The 17,500-nt window shown below is 44.4% G+C and overlaps 1 protein-coding gene across 3 annotated transcripts in view; it reads left to right on the forward strand.

The window, feature by feature from the left end:
- The window catches only part of exoc6b (exocyst complex component 6B), an 83,134-nt gene extending 70,259 nt beyond the window's left edge, over positions 1-12,875 (forward strand). For all 3 annotated transcript variants that reach the window (XM_061032056.1, XM_061032058.1, XM_061032059.1), the window contains 2 exons: positions 10,063-10,175; positions 11,003-12,875. In XM_061032056.1, the coding sequence (XP_060888039.1) occupies positions 10,063-10,175; positions 11,003-11,129 (240 nt within the window). In that variant the 3' untranslated portion in view covers positions 11,130-12,875. The remainder of the gene's footprint in view (positions 1-10,062; positions 10,176-11,002) is intronic.
- The last annotated feature ends 4,625 nt before the right edge of the window (positions 12,876-17,500 follow it).

Genomic DNA, 17,500 nt, shown 5'->3' on the forward strand with positions numbered 1-17,500 from the left:
ACAGCAGAGACCCCTGGGTGAACCACCCGGCACTCTTCTCTCGGTTTTGTTGGGTTTTTTTTTCTTCCCGCACTCATTCCATTTTAGCCCTGTCACTTTTTTTTTTTTTTTAAGGGTCACACAACTTTCTCTGTCACTGCTAGGGGAGCGGGGGAGGGAGGTGAGATTGGGAGTAGGGCAGATAAAGGAGAAAGTAAGGGACAAGCAGAGGAAGGAGAACATTAGTTACTTTATATAAGCGAGGTGGCTTAGAGTTCAGAGGGAAACGCCTGTGACATGAAGATGCAAGAAGGTAATTGAGGAGCCGTTTAAGTCACTCCTGTCAAACGACGCTGGGTCGCTTTTTATCCTGTTTCTTAGGATTGTCCAAACTTAGATTCAAGAGTAGTATAAAAATGACACTTGAGATCCATAGGAAATAAAAATCGAGTCCATAACAGCTAAAAAATCTGGTCGTTTTCTTGCTTTATCTTAACCGGCTCACAGAGTCACTGGTAACAGTAAAGACTGAATCCTCCCTAATGACCCACGAGAAGTGCAAGTGGGTTCTGTTTCAGGGCAGTTATTGGACAGTGGTGTAAAGCCTCCAGCCAACAGTCCTCAAGTCGTGCCTGTGATATATTGTATAGAAGGGGCGGGGACATCATTGTCTCAGTGGACTTTGAAGGGCAATCAGAATCGGGGTTAGGGTTATGAATTTGACTTGGTGTTTTGGTGCTGAACAATTAACAAGGAACTTGGAACCCATTGGCTGATGTTTGGAGATGTTGTAGACTGTAGGAGCGGTGGCCAACTTTTGGGGTCTTCCAGTGTAACCAGCAGATAGAGATGAAGGACTTCAGGTCCAGATGTGTCACTGTCCCCTGCCATTGGTGGAAGTCCATTTATCAACCTGAGAAGCAAGAAATCTTCTTCTGCTCGTCCCTTACGTTCTCCTTTATGCGCCATCTTCCCAGTCTTACTCCCAATGGGGCAGCTGTGGCCCAGTGGTCGTCCCTATATTAGGGTTGAGACTAGGGCTGGGAATCTTTGGGTGTCTCACGATTCGATTTCGATTCAAAACGATTCTGGATTCATGATTCAAAGTCATACGTCAGGATCTACTCCAGTCATCTGTGAGACTGACTGAATTTCTTGTTGCTCTTTTTTAGCATTTGGAGTGAAAGAGCTAGCCTTAGCACTTAGCACTTAGCAGGGAGTGACTGATTAGCCAAAAATCAAAAAAATCAAAAAACAATCGATTTTTGGAAATTATGAATTGATTTTAAATCTTAGAAGAGAAGAATCTCAATTTTTACATACATCGATTTTTTTGCCCGCCTCTAGTTGAGACGTAAAACGACTGCAACTTTCTGTTCTTGCTCTTCCTTGAGTTCACCAAAATAGTCGGGTACCGAGCCAGACCTACTATCACCCCGAATTCTGGAGGTGACTGAGAAAGAGTAACTTGGTAAACTGAACTGTAATTCTGTCCTTTTCCTAGCCTCTAGGTCTAATTCATTTTCACTGCTTCTCAGAATAGACGAGTCACCAACAACGTATGCCTTACTGTAAGTGCACCAGATTTGGATATGTCCTTTTTGATCAATGTCTGGAGTTCAGATCCATAAGAAATGGCTCCTGTTGCTGCTGTTCTGACGCTGACCTCTAACCTCTCCATGTAGGGGATAACTCCCCCTTCAGGGAGCGATAAAGCATTGTGATTTTATCTACCTCTCTGCTGTGTTTTATTACCCCACACATGACGAGCGACGGGCCCACAGTGGATTAATAAAAGCACAGTCTGTACGTAGAAGGAGTATCACAGTGGAGGTTGTGCTGTATGTTGTGGTCGCTGGCAGCCGAGCGCTGCGTCTGTAAGGAATCAAGGCCACAGGCAGATGTACAAAGATACAAGCTTTTGGTTTTAATTTAATTCTTGGCGCTCCACTGAGAAAGGAAAAAAATTAGATCCCTGTTGAAAAGCGATAACAATCCAAGCGTACTCCATTTTCAGTCGTAGCTTTAGATGATGGAGGGATACGCTCCAAGCTGCAGGGTGCAGATTTCAAAAAGGTTTGACAGATCCTTGTTTAGTTTTTAGAAAATGTTGGAATACAGACGAGAGAGTGTGTAAAAAAAAGTTGTGTTGAGTTTTAGTGAAAGTCGACAGTAAGTATTGTGTTCTCCAGTAGCCCCGACAGCGCTGACCGATAACCCTTTGAATCTGACCTCTGACCTCGTGGCTTTCAGAGGTTAAGAGGGCTCACTGGGGTTAAGTGTAAAATCCTTTTTTTTTTCGGGGAAGGTTGTCAGACAGACTCCTGATTTTTGTTTCACTGGACTTTCTCACATGAGATGGGAGTAATGTGTAGAAAACATCAACGACCGGACGGGATCAGAAGATCTCAGAATATCTCAAATAATTCCTGAAAGCATCAAAGGAAACATGTCAAATAAAAAACGCTGGAAGTTTTATGTGAGAAGATTTTTTGTAGCGGCACTAAATTTGAGTACTTTCTTGGTTTTCCGTTTTCTCCATGTCTCAGAAATGATTTTGCGTGAAACATTTTAACCGACCACTGGAAGGCGGGCGTCCTATAGACGACCATCTTTAGTGACCTTTTAACCCTGAAACCTGGAGGGAAAAAAAACTGATGGCTGGATAGAGATATGAGCAAGGACAAAGGAAGGACAGCTTTGAGAGCTTCTGATAAAACTTGAAAACCACTTTCTCTGCTTTTAGGAGACTTGAGATGACGGCTGTGATTGACAGGTGTCAAGATACTCCGTCCATACTTTCCGCCTCAAAGACATTTCCCTCCTTTTTTTTTCTCTCGCGTTTTTGACATGAAACACAGTCCAGATGGAAAGCCAGTAAAACGTTTGCCTGTCAGGTGTCAGGATGGTCTATACGTGCAGGCGGTGACCTATGAACTCTGATTTTGAGATGTTGGTCATGTGATGGGAGAGAAGAAAAGTTGGCTAACGACAGACGAGTGTCAAACCAAACTTTTCACGTTCTGTCAGAATCCCTTTCTCTGTTTCTGAAAGCAAGTGGTGGAAGGTGGATGTCCAATTTTGTTCCAATTCTTTTTGAATACCGAGGGAGTTCCTTCTCTTTCATGATCCAAGAAGAAGAAGAACGACCTGCTTGGGTAAATGCATCCAACTAGAGGGCTTTACGGGTCCAAAATAGAAGACTGGAACCCTAGTGGATCTGGAAATCTGCCCCCTCCCCCGAAGATAAAAACAGACTCAACCTCTTAAATAAGCGTCCAGTGGTTGTCCACTACTTCACCTTCCAGTTGTGAATAATCTTAGTACCAAATAGAGCGCCACAGGAACGAGTCCTAAAACCAGGAAGTAAGTTAGCATTTGAGCGCCATGGGGTCTAACGTCTAAAAGTCAACGGGGGATTTTGAATGTGTTTGTGGTTAGACGCCTGAAATAAGGTCTGTGGTTAACACGAGCTGAAGAGATGTTGGTGTTTTGTTAGACCACATAAACTACGTTAGGTAATACCTCCACTTGTGAAGTTTGAAGTTTTTACTCGTCTTTAAAAAGGCGGTTGCTAACAAGTGGCTAAATGTGACTACAGCGGTCGTCGGGGACATTAAACGTCATCACGCCGGACACAGAGGGCGGGAACTCTCTCACTAGTCGGAGATGTCTCCTGTAAGTTTAATCTTTAGGTTCAGGTGAATATTATGTTAGTAAACTATTTATTAAGCTATGTGGATTAGTTTATCGATCGTCTGAAGCGTAACGCTAGTGACGTCACGATCATCCGACCGGGGTGTAGTTAGCTTGTAGCATAACGTTAGCTTTTTACTTCTGTCGGCCGCATTAACGCTTCAAACGTCATAAAAATGGCGTTCATCTGTGAAGATTATCCTGCTGAACAAAACGCCTACGCTTCAGAAACGTGTGTTTGACACAGAGATTATTTTCTGCAATGATCCAAAATCCAATGAAAACATCCCAGAGGAGGATTCTCGTTAGACCCCCATGGCGATGCTACTTCCGGGTTGGCCTACAAAAATACGTCATATGGTTTGTTCTCTATAAGGAGACTTTTACTGACTTGGCCGTCGTAAAGAAAACATTTCTGTAGAGTGCTTTAGAGAAATGGATGGATGATGATGGATGGATGGATGGATGGTGCTTTTTTTTTTTGGAAAGACCAGACCACTGAGATGGACGGGTGCCAACATGGCTGCTTTCCCGTGATAAAAAGTCGAAACCCACTTTCCCTGCTTTTAGTGACCTTTGACCTCCTGCCTGTCAGATTTAGAGGGAGACGGACAGCTGGGAGAGCGGCGAGGGAGAGGAGACGAAGTGACTCTGCAGCGGCTTGAATTATGAACCTTCGATTTCGCAGTGTGTCTTACCCTCATAGCAGCAACATTACATAATCACAACGTGTGTGTGAGTGAGTGTGTGTGTGTGTGTGTGTGTGTGTGTGAGTGTGTGTGCTTCTGCAGAGTGTAAACATGATGTATTGTGGGTGACCCTGACTTACAGCCATTAGGCAACTGGGAACACGGCAATTCCCTGACGGTCCAAAACAAATAAATCCTGACTACAGCCGGAATAACTATTAACAAGTCTGCTAAACACTTAGGAGGAAGAGGAGGAGGAGGAGGAGGAAGAGGAGGAAGGGAGGGGAAGGGGGGACTAGAGGAGAGGTGTGGATGCACAATAAGGACTGAAGTTGATTTGGAGAGGAGGAGGGATGGGGGACGGTGAAAGATGGAGAAGAAGTGGAGACTAAGGGGGGAAATAAGTTCAGATTGAGAGGAACAGAATTTAGGAAAAAAAAAAACCTGGAAGCTGAGTTGAAGAAAGGAGGAAGGAGAGGTAAAAGAGAGGACAGCTGTAGGGAGAAGAGGAGGATGAAGTAGGAAAGAAGGGACGTATGAATCAGGACGAGAAAGGAGATCTGTGGAAGAGAGAGAAGATGTGAAAATGTAAGATGAAGGGAGGAAGATAGTATTGGGGGAAAAAGAAACGGGGGAGAGAAAGAAGGTGATTACCAAATGAAGAAAGGAAAGGACACAAGGGGACATACAATTAGAATAGAGGATGAAGAGGAGTGGAGGAAAAAGGGAAGGACACAAGGAGACAGAAAAGTACAGGTGGATGTAAAGGAAGGAGGGGACGGGAGGAGGAAAAGAGTGAAGGAAAGGAGACGAGAGAGCAGGTATGAAGGGAGGAAGGATGCAAGGGTGAGGGGAGAGAAGTTCAGTTCGTAGAGGAAGAATGGAGAGACAAGAGGAGGAAAATAAGGGAGAAGGAAAGGAGAGGAAGAAGCAGGTAGAAGAGGACGAGAAGTGAAAGAGGAGAGAGCTGGAGGTGGAGTGCAGAGAGGGAGGGGAAAGGAGAGAATGGGGGGAAAAAGATGGAGGCAAATTGAGTAAAGGAAAAAGTAGGAGGTTGAGAGAGAGAAAGTGAAGAAGCAAAAAAAGGAGGAGGGGGAGGAGGAGGGAGAGAAGCCCATTAGCGGAGGAGAAATGAGAGAAAACAAACAAGAAAAGTGAGGAGAACATGTCACTTTGTTTTTCTGCTCCCCCCACGCAGAAGAATAAGAGGAAGCAATAATCTCTGTGTGTGTGTGTGTGTGTGTGTGTGTGTGTGTGTGTGTGTGTGTGTGTGTGTGTGTGTGTGTGTGTGTGTGTGTGTGTGTGTGTGTGTGTGTGTGTGTGTGTGTGTGTGTGTGTGTGTGTGTGTGTGTGTGTGTGTGTGTGTGTGTGTGTGTGTGTGTGTGTGTGTGTGTGTGTGTGTGTGTGTGTGTGTAGACAGGAGCGATAGCGCTGGGGAGGTCACGGCGAGGTGAGAGAGGGGGAGCGAGACGGAGGGAGAAGTTCAGCGAGAGGTGAAGAGAGAGACCTGCCGTTTTCTCCCCGTGTGTGTGTGTGTCTCTCTCTGTGTGTGTGTGTGTGTGTGTGTGTGTGTTTAGGGTGAATCGGGGGTCAGGTGTGTGTGTGCCAGGAGGACCTGCTGGCTCGCGTGTGGCTCGTTTTTTTGGAACGAGTCACACTCTTCTTCTCCTTCTTCTTCTCTTTTCCATTTTCATCCGTCTTATCTGTCCCGCCCCCTCCTCCTCCTCCTCCTCCTCCTCCTCCCTTCTGTCCTCCCGTCTTGTTTCACTTTTCCTACTGCTTTTGCCCTCCCTCACCCCTCCTCCCTCCCTCCCTCGTTCCCTCCAAACTTACCTACTGACCTCAAGTTCACCCAAACTCGCCGTGCTCCTCTCCTCTATCCTTGTCTCCTCTTTTCTTTCCCTCTTCTCCTCGATTTTCTCTGCTCTTTTTCTTTTCTTCTTCCTGTCTCCTCGTTTTTTTCCTCTCATGTCCCCTCACCTCCTTACCTCTCCTCTCCTCTCTCCCCTCGTCTTCTCTCCTTCCCTTTCTCCACCTCTCCTCTCCTCTCCTCTCCCCTCACCTCCTTACCTCTCCTCTCCTCTCCTCCCCATCCCTTTCTCCACCTCTCCTCATTCTTCTTCCTCTCCTCCTTTTTCCTCTCATCTCTCTTCTCCTCTGAACTCTGGAACCCTTTATCCCCATCTCCCCTTATGTTCCTTCCTTACCTGTTTCCTCCTCTCCTTCCTTTCCCTTTCTCCCTACCTCCTTCCCCCTGTACCTTTCTCAATTTCTTCCCAGCATCCTTTTTTCTCCTCGTCTTTTTATCTCTCTCTCCTCCTCCTCTTCATTTTCACCCCCTTTGTTGCTTTCTCATTCTCACCCTCAACTTTACGACCCTTTCTTCCCCTCCTCCCCTCTTCATTTATTTCATCTCCACGTCCCTGTTTCCTCATTTTCTCTGCCTATAATCATCTCCTTGTTCCCTCCATCTTCTCCTGTTTCTCCTCATCTCCATTACTTTCTGCCTCATCACTTTGTTTCCTCTTCTCCTCTCCTTCGCCGCCCCTGGATCTCTTTTTTTTTTGTCCTTGTTGCCCTCTGTTCGTCGTCTTACCTCTCCCCTTTCCTCATCTCTTCTCCTTTCCTTCCCTCCTTTTTAAAATGTCTTCTTCCTTTTTTTTGTCCCAAACTTAACTCATGTTTTCCTCTTTTCTCTTCCACCCCAACCCTTCATCTTTCCCGTCTCCTCTCCTTTCATATTCCTCCATCCTTTCCTTGTTTCAACCCTTCTTCTCCTCCTTTTTGTCTCTCCTCATCTCGTCTCCTCCTTACGCCACCTTCTCCCCTTTCCTTTTTTTTTGTCTTTTCCCATTTCCTTCCTCTCGTCTCCTATCCTCTTTAATTCCTCGTCTCCTTACTTTCTCTACAACACTCCTTGTGTCCTTCCTTCCTTCTTTCTCGTCTTCGAAATGCCTCCTCTTCCTCCCCCATACTCACACCTAAATTCCTTTTAATTCTCCTCCTCGTCTCCTTTCCTTCACTCCTTTTCCTCTTTCCTCGTTCACCTTCATCCCTCCTGAGAATCTTGTTTTTGTCTATTTTGAACCACAAAAGACAAATTCAAGAGAAAAGACTGAAAGAAGGAGATGTTGTTGTGTGTGTGTGTGTGTGTGTGTGTGTGTGTGTGTGTGTGTGTGTGTGTGTGTGTGTGTGTGTGTGTGTGTGTGTGTGTGTGTGTGTGTGTGTGTGTGTGTGTGTGTGTGTGTGTGTGTGTGTGTGTGTGTGTTGAATACAATCTGGCTGCAGACCTCATCATATCTGGGTGTGTGTTGACACAGATTGTCATGGCTGCAGCTACTGTATCTTCTTTTATCAGACATGGCGTCACCTTGATTCTACCTCACACACACACACACACACACACACACACACACACTTTCCCATGTGTCTGTATCTAATTAAGAGACGGGATCGGTTCACATAACCTCACAGCCGGGTGACATTTATTCTTTATGTAAGTGTCTTCATTTGTACCTGTTTGTGTGTTTTCAAGCAGCCCGTGTGCCCGAAGTTTGTGTCTGAACTTGTTTATTTGGGAAGATTAGCGGGTCAAACTTCGGCCGTGCGAGGGTGAGTTCAGGGACAAAGGAGAGAGAGCGAGAGAGAGAGGTGAATACAGAAGCAGAGGGAGGAAGAGAAGTGTGGGAAGAAGGAGGGAGGGAGGGAGGGAGGAAGAGATCAGGAAGTGCAAATCAGCCGTCGGTCTTGTAAGTCCGACTGAGAGGAAGTTTGAATAACTCAACAGTGAGGTGAACGTATTCAGGAGACTTCCTGTTTTCATGAAGCGCTCGGATTGAGGTGAAGTCAGGTAAAAGCTGTGACCTCTTCACCCTGGAACTGTGTGAACAAGAGCTTTTATTCCTTTAGCTCTTTGACTTCTGTGTTGTGATGCAGAATGTGTAAAGGCTGCATCGACTTTTCATAACGTGCTTACAGCGTAAACATCACAGGAGGCGTGATTAACGCGGCTTGAAACTGCAGTCGGAAACGGCTAAGGACAAAATTCGGCATCAAACTGTTGAATCGAGATTAGTGCAATCCAGGAATGTCAATAATGGAGGTATATGTTTATTTATTCAACTTTCTGCAGAGAATAATATCCCTTGTTTCCCGTCTGAACTTAGCAGCCGTGACACTCTTATCTTCTGTCCTCCTTCGACTCTTTCATCTCCAAACACTCGTCCACCTCTTTCTTTTAAATCTCTTATCCCTCCATCTTTACCTGCCCCTCCTTCTCTCTCTCTCTCTCTCTCTCTCTCTCTCTCTGTTTCTTTTATTCATTTTTCTCCATCTGTGTCTCCTTCCATCTTTACTCTCTCATTTTCTCCCCCACATGTGGTTTTGCTCTCCCTCCCTCCCTCTCCTCTTCTCTCATCCCTCGCTCACATATGGTTTCTCTCTCTGGATCTGTGTGTGTTTGGTGTTACCCAGAGTTCACTGGGGCTCCCTGCTCATATACATATGTGTGTGTGTGTGTGTGTGTGTGTGTGTGTGTGTGTGTCTGCTGGCTTACAGGTTTGCCTGCCTGTGTGTGTGTGTTTACATATATATATATATATATATGTGTGTGTTAGGTTGAGTTCAGCAGGGCAGCAGCAGGTTATGCAACAGTTTAAAATGCAGGTCATTTAAAGGAAGACTTCACCCCCCCCCCCCACTCTCCTTCAGTCTCAGTCCCCTTCTCTCCTTCTTTCCTCGACTCCTGCGCCCTTCTGTTTCTCTCTGTTGTTGCACATTTTCCTGTTTGTTTACCTGAATTTGTCCACTTGAAAGAATCCCAGAGGTTGAGCAATCCAGTAGATTTTTTTTTTTTAAAAGATCAGTCAGCTGATCATCTGTTAAATGTTACGGTGACGTTTGACATAAACATCCGGATTACACTGCGAGTTTGTATGTAAATCTTTGAAAGACTACTGAAGTTTTTGGCTGATTCACCCCTTCAGAGAAACATTTATTGCGAGTAGAGCTGTGTGTCATCGGCGTACGAGTGGAAATTGAGACGTTATTGCGGTCGAGCTGACCGAAGGGGCCAGCATAGTAAATGATAAAGAGGAGGTGTCCGAGCACGGAGCCTTGTGGGACACCATATTTGGCTTTGGCTCTAGGCGAGCGTGAGTTTGCGATGGTGACAGACAGTTTACTGTTTGAAAAGTTGGATTGAAATCAGACGAGAGCTGTTCCGGTGATGCCTAGATGTTTAGATGTTTAGATGGGTTATGGAGAATAATAAAATATAAAAACAATATTTGCAAAACAGTGAAATGCGATGCAACAATTACGTCTTTACTTTCCTATCAGGACCACAATAGCCAATGAGAGAGTCAGTGTTGTAAAGTAATGCTAAACTCTAACCTTGAGGCTAACTGTAGGTAGCATACTGCTGTTCTAATATTTTAAAATTGATAGCTACTAAACCATTTCCAGATTCACACATCATAACTTACCTGTAAGAGAAACATTTTTCTCACTTCCCACTAAATGTGCACAGGATGTAATAAGTTCATATGCTCCTGGTTTCTAACTGGGTACCAAATCTGATTGCTGGTCTTGCTCAGCAGGTGTTTTTGCTTTAGAGATAATTTTCCAACAATTAAAGGTGTTTCTTTGAGCCTTCAGCTTGTCAGTCATCTCTTGCCATCTGTCTTTCTTTCTCTAGTTGCTGGATCTGTTCACGCAGTGGGATTGGTCGACCTACCTGGCTGACTACGGTAAACCCACCTGTAAATACCTGAGAGTGAACCCACACAGCGCACTGGCCCTGCTGGAGAAGTAAGAAATGCTTTATTCATCCTCACATTTTGGTGTTTTTCTTTCTTCCATCTGCTCTTAGATTCCTGATTTGTTTCTTTTCAACCATTAAAGACAAAAATCTTCACAAATAATGAATCCAGACATTAGCTAATTGTTTAAAAATCATCCTTATCTGCTGTCCTATTAGAACAACTCCACCTTAACCTCCATGTCATGTGCTCATATCTGTCTCCTCTCCGTCATGTTTGACAGGTTTTTAAAGCCGTGAGTATCGATTGCGTCGTGTGTGTGAGTGATTGCAGATTTTAGCATGTCAATTACTAAAACGTATTTATAAAAGAAAGAGGAAATGACCTGGTTCGCACACACAGAGTCACATGATTGCGCCCATTGTTCGGTACAGTCCGGTTGACCTTCCTTAATCCCGGTCAGTATTTTGTCTCCGGACCTCCAGAGGGGGACCAGGCCCGGTGGTCCTTTTCTGTGCCCAGGAGGATGCACCCTGCTGGGGCTTGTCTGCTCCGCTGGTCCCCCTGAACTTCCTGGAGGTCCATAGCGGTCCAGCGTTCTGCTACCAAACACACACCGTCTCATGTGACACATTAGAACTTAACACACAGACCAAACCCCATGAGCTGGAACGCACTTTTTCTTCTTTGACAGGTGACTGTATCAGCGACATGTGGTGTCTCTACTGAGCATGCTCGGACTGTTGTGCACTTGAGTGTGTTTTCTTCTGCAGTGCATAGTGGTGGACTTATAGCAATCAAGCAATGATGCATTCACTCCTTCACTTTCTCTTCTTCTTCTCCCTCCATCCCCCTTCTCGTTCTCGTTTCCCTCAGGATGAGAGAGACGAGCAGAAAGAACAACATGTTCGCACAGTTCAGGAAGACGGACCGAGACAGACAGAGACTCATCGACACCGTCATCAAGCAGCTACGCAACCTCATCGCACAGCACCACACCTAGAGACAGCCACCTGCCTCCAAACCGCCTTCCCCCTATTCAAAACCATCCAAAATCTTCTTCATCCATCTGTTAAAACCTTAAACCGTTACCTGATCCCTGCACCTTACCGCCACTGGTCCGCCATTAACCACAACCAGCACCTTTTAGGTCATCTCTTAACACCCTGAACAACCAGTTTAAATCTGCAACAAGCCCTCAGAAAACAGAACTTCTTTCTTAGAGTGATTTAAGCTGCTGTTTCTGCATAACTGCTGGGGCTACAACTTAACATTTTCACGCAATTCATCCTCTATCAAACTACAATCGACACCATCTGTAAGCAGACGTCAACTTAGCGACACAACAGGCCGATCTACTACTCCTAATTTCTGCTAAAACAAAAACAAACAGAAGCTCTCCTCTTGGCTTGGTTCTTAAATCCCATCCAGTCTCTGTTTATTTCACCAACCTGTCTGCATGGATTAGTTTGGATTCAACACTAGAGTCTGAAACAGTGTGTGCTGTTGCCATGTCTTCCGACTTACAAGCAAAGAAAAAGTAAAAAATTGATTATCTCCCTCTTTAAACAATCCCACAGTTGGTTGGCGTTGCAACACTTCCAGCTATAATGAAGTCAGACGTGTTTCAGCCTAGATATTGAGTCCGATATGAGCGTCTGGAGTAATGCACATCTTAAGGGAATCTCTCGTGTTTTGTCACCTCAATATGCGGCCGGACCTTCAAATAAAATACAAATCCTCTTACATTGTTTTTTTTCTGAAGTCCAGACTTCTAAAATCAATCGGCACACTTATCTGGATTCATCGTCAAATGGACACGCTGACAGTCTGAACGTCGTCTTTTCAGCTGAAGGCAATGCCAACCTCAGTTTGTTTATTGGTTTTATCCAAACTTATGAGGAAGAACTGGCGTCGCCATGCTTCCTTTTCTCCAATCTACCATCTGTTATAAAAGAGGAAGTGGGTCATTGGATGGCTCTATGTGTTTTCTAGATTCTCTGTCGGATTAATTAACCCAAGATTTCACATTCTTTTGGGGCGTTTTGATGCTTCACGTTCCCTTCCTGCAATCTGTCTCAATCCGGTCTAATTATTTTTAACACCCTCTGTGGTCCATCACCCCACAAAACTCTCCTCGCTGTGGCACAACTACAGAACGTATTGAATGTACCTCACAGACGGTCGTAGCGTTTTTAATTTCTCCTGCAAGAAAAGCACTGAAATCCGGTTCAGGGAGACGGTTCAGAAAAAATCGATGCTGGTGGCTAATTAATAAACAGAATGCTACTGCAGTTAGCATCAGTTATGATAAAGAGGGATAATAATCCATACATGGCAACCCTTTTTTCATCACTTAAACCTGTTAACACTTGAATGGGCCACACTAATTATCCCGGCGACTAAATCCCATCTTCTTAAACGCGGTGTGATTGGGATTTACAAAAAGGGGGATGTTGTCCAAACATGGCAACCCGTTCCTGCTCTTCCATTTAATCATATTAGATTTGTTGCTTTAGCGTTTTCTACTCCTCATATATATAAATATATGATCACCTGGGTCTTAAAGAGGGGGTTAGTGTCCCCCCAATCTGGCAACCGAGTAGTGTTTCATTTGCTTGGTTGGACTAATTTGTATAGAGTATTGTACTAATGCGAGCACACACACTTTTTACGTCTTCCACACACACAAACCAGCTGTGTGTGTGTGTTTGTTTGAGCACACGATTACATTTACACTTTGGACTAATATGGGTCTCTTTGTTTTTGTTTGTTTTCTGCTTTTGTCTTCAACTTGGGTGCAATAATAACAATAACTGCAGCAGTGTGTGTGTGTGTGTGTGTGTGTGTGTGTGTTCGTCAGGGCGCTTTATAAAGGGATTCAAACCTGCAGCGTGTGTGTAAGAAGGGAACTAAACTCTTCCTCCTCTTCTGTCCATTTCATAAGTTGCCATGTTTGATTTATTCAGCGACACCATGTTGTGTGTGTTTCTGTTAAATTGTGTGTGTGTGTGTTTGTTTATGCAGATGTGTGTGTGTGTGTGTGTGTGTGTGTGTGTGTATTTTTTCCCTCCATCCTTAGCTGTGTATCATTTTTCCGGTGTTATTAAGGGAATCGGGCCGTCTTTTTTTGAACGTGCCTTTGCTGTATTTTTATGTTTTTGTTTGTTTTGTTTTGTTTTTCCTGCCATTAAAGCAGCAGCACGGCACCGTCTGGAGTCTGGACACGTTTTACTGAACATTCATGCTAAATTTAAAGTTATAGCAGGAAGAAAAAGTCTAAATTCAAAGTCTGTTTTCTAGATTTTTTTCAAACATTTTCAACCACATCCCATCACCTCCTGCAGGTCGATTTATTCATGGAGCGTCCCGATGACATAAATAGTTAAAAATATAGTTTATGATTTGGTCTAAGAGCATTTTAGAACTTGGATTTTTAAGACCTAAATTAGTGTTACAGTCAAGACCAGACTAACCGAGACCAAGACATACCCGAGACCAGAGTGCTCCAAGACTGAGGCAAGACCAAGACCAAGACATTTAGGGATCGAGACAAATTCAAGACCAAGACCATAAATATAAATGAAAAATCATCATCTTGTGTGCAGGGGGCGTTTTCCTTCTAATCACAGGAATGATGTGGAAAAATAGCCAATTAGTGGCCGGTCTTGATTTAAAATCCTGATTCTGCCCAGTCTGAGACCGAGACAAGATCGGGTTAAAGTCCTTTTCGATTCCGAGATGAGACCTTCAAAAAGTGGTCTCGAGACCAAGACTGATTTTGAGTTCTACAACACTGACCTAATTTAAAAACAAGTATAAAACCTGAAATATTATCTCCTTTGGATTCTGTGATTACTTGTGGGCACTAAAAAAACGTCCCGTCAGCTCACACCACTTTAGATTTAAAGTATTTCAGGCGTTCTGCGGTCGTGGAGCTGCGACAGCGTTACTGCATCGGTATCCAGAGTCCTCGCCGCTGCTGCTGCTGCTGCTGCTGCTTCTGCTGCTTCTGCTGCCGCCTCTTCCTTTAGTTTGATATTTTTGTAAGCAGAGATCTTTACTGAGACAGACGCACTGTACACACTGATGTATTAAAAAACCACTAATGAATGAAAATTAAAGTCAAATACTAATAAAAGCTGCAACAGGAAAATGGAATAAAAGGAAAAACTGACGAGAATACGTTGTGTCGACTCTCATTTCAGTCCTGAGAGGATGTGAGGAGTTTGCAAGTTTCATGTGAATCTTACCTTGTTATCTTTTATTTGGGGGCTTTTTTTGGGGGGCGGCAGGGCAGTGGGTAACGTCTGATATCGAAGAGAATGACCTGCAGGGATGCAAACCCGGGCCTCCCGCCTGGAGGACTACAGCCTCCTCACACGGGGCACCACTTTTTGATTGGGCCCGTCCAGCTGTATTTCTCTCTATCAAGTCTTAATGCTAAGCTACGCTAACCATCACCTCAAAATTACTCACTGGATCCTCAGTAAAAACTTCACATTCAGATTAACAATGATTTCATCCTAACGTCTTCCAAACACTTGTTGCAGAGTCTTTTCTCTTTCTCTCCGTCCCGCTCTCACCTTCTCTCTCTCCCTGTGTCCCCGGTTGACCTTTGACCTGAGAGACAGCAGGCCGTCTGCAGTGAGCGATGTGATTAACGAGGACTTTCTCCTGACTTAGTGTGTGTGTGTGTGTTCTTGTTCAGTGGAGGGCAGCGACTCGAGTCCAAAGCAACACAAACTCTCTGCATGCTCCAGTGTGTTCGTGTGTTCGTGTGTTCGTGTGTTCGTGTGTGTGTGTGTGTGTGTGTGTGTGTGTGTGCGTGTGTGCGTGTGTGTGTGTGTGTGTGTGTGTGTGTGTGTGTGTGTGTGTGTGTGTGTGTGTGTGTGTGTGTGTGTGTGTGTGTGTGTGTGTGTGTGTGTGTGTGTGTGTGTGTGTGTGTGTGTGTGTGTGTGTGTGTGTGTGTGTGTGTGTGTGTGTGTGTGTGTGTGTGTGTGTGTGTGTGTGTTCCAGCGGTCCATAGAGGAGCGGTGGAGCGCAGGATGCCTCACAAAAAAACCCTCTTTCCGTTTTCTTTCTCTCTTTTCTTTTCGGGCTCTCTCTCTCTGCTCTTGCACATTTCCAGTTTGAAATGTTTCCTCAAACGTTCATGCATTGATTGAGCTCGATCTCGAGAAATCTTTCCTTCCCTCCTGTCAGCTGTGTCATTTTTTTTTACCCTTTTTTAAATGTGTTACATTCAACGAAGCTACAGATTTCACAGAGTCATGACAACCGGTTTGTGGTCGCTGCATCAGATCAGTCAGAGGGGGTTGGACTGGTTTGTTTTTTGAAGATTGTTTGTGTTACAGGAAGTTTGTTGAGTTTAACTACTGATCATGTGCGCAGCTGACTACATGCACGCTCCAGAGTGGATGTGATTCAACAGAAGAGTCATAACTGTAAGGTCAGGGGGTTAGCTCCCAGCTGCAGCCATGTTGCAATGTACTACAAATCCCTCCTGCTGATGTGACATGCGGTCTTAAAGGCTTTATATGCGATTTTTCACACTTAAATGTATAAATCAAGTATATCCTCTGAAAATAACTCTGTGAGTCATGACTGTCTACAATGGGTGTAACACCCGAGTCCCACTGTCTGTGATGTTTTCAGAGTTTTCAGAGTCCTATCTTCAGTTTGTTTACATCGCCAGGACGGCCGGCTGACTCCTCCCCTCGTGTATAAAAGTTGTTTAATTGAGGGACTAGAGAAAAGAAGAATAACATACTGTACTCACTGCTTAACTGTGTTTCTAGATCACGCTCATTTCAGGTAAATGTACATGCAGTGTGAAGATACGAGCATAATAAAGATCGCTAGCATTAGCATGCTAACACAACAATGCAGCGCGAGTTGTTTTGGTTTCATGCTGGTGCTCAAGGGCGACATCTGCTGGATCAAAAAATCACATATAAAGACTTTAAGAAGTCAAGACTCAAGCATGGGTTAGCCAGTTTCTCGGTTTTCCTTCTGATATTGTTCATGGTTAAAAATGTAAAAGTTAAGAGTGAGAGAGGATACAATCACTTGGAAGGGGTTTTCTGAACGACTCGTACCTTTTTTCGTTTTCACTCAGAACCCCTTCCTGTTTGCTCGCTTTAGTCCGTGTCTTTGTGTAGATTTTTGGTTGCTACATGCTACTTTCATTTTCCCTCTTTAATCACACCGCTTTGTGTTCATCCATCTGGGTCTCTCTTTTGTCTGATTAGAAATCGATTCATTTTCATCACCTGTGCACTTTACGCTAGCTAGCCAGCTAGCATGAGCTAACGTTACCACTACTACTAAGTGTTGCCAGGTTGGTGACAGATTGTTTCCTTTTTGGGGACATTCATTCATTACAGCGATGTAACGGTTCGACAAAGAGGTTTAAAACAGGTCGTTAGGTCGACTGAAAGTTAGGCTGAGACAGCATTTCCAACATGGCGGCTGCTGCTGATGAGCCTCCAGAGCCTCCTGCAGGAACAGACGGCTGACATCACTCAGACTTCGTCCTTTCATATTTACATTCTATGTTTGTGCTGTTTCCTCTGGTCTGACCTCCCCCCAGATAACCTGAACATAACTTGATCAGGAGCTGAAACGTGCAGCAGAGCGAATCGTTCAGATATACGAATGAAGCCGCTGATGCAAATCCGTCTTTTGTTGTTTTTTTTTTTTTTTAATGATGCGAACGGGCCGAGCCTTTTTGAGACATTGTGTTCTTTCCCAGTGGACAAAAACCATGAAGGCGACATCTGCGACGGGTTTGTTTGCCGATGATTTGACAGATACTCAAAACACTGACGACTTTCTCTTTCAATTAAAACAATTCATTAATTTGCACAAACACAAAACAAAAACATCTCCACGATTGAGCAGTCATGATTAAAAAATGTTTCACTTTTAAAGTCGATTAATTATTTTCCTGCTCGGCCGTTTCAGCGCAGCGTGTGATCAATCGAACAAAATACAAGCCGTGAAAGAAGTCGTGATAAAAAGAGGAATCAAGAGAAATTAAAGCAGGTTTGGCAGAAGAAGACGTGAAGACCTTTTTAAGTGTGTGTGACATTTGTCGGATCGTTTGGATCTCTCTCTTCCTGCAGCTCGGACAGTTTGAGTGTTACAAGATGTGTTACAGTACGACACAGAGCTGCATGAGTGTGTTATCTCATTATTACTCGTCTGACAGCCTCAGTGTCTCTGATTCCTGCGGCCTGCCAAAGTGTGAGGAGAAGCAGATTTCAAACACACAGAAGAGCATCCAGACCCCCCCAATAAAACGACCCTCACGTTTCCTCCGCTGTCTTGAGTCTTTTAAAGACGAGCCAAACACATCAAGAGGCCTCG

Source organism: Labrus mixtus, chromosome 23 (assembly GCF_963584025.1).
Source record: "Labrus mixtus chromosome 23, fLabMix1.1, whole genome shotgun sequence".
NCBI lineage: Eukaryota > Metazoa > Chordata > Actinopteri > Labriformes > Labridae > Labrus > Labrus mixtus.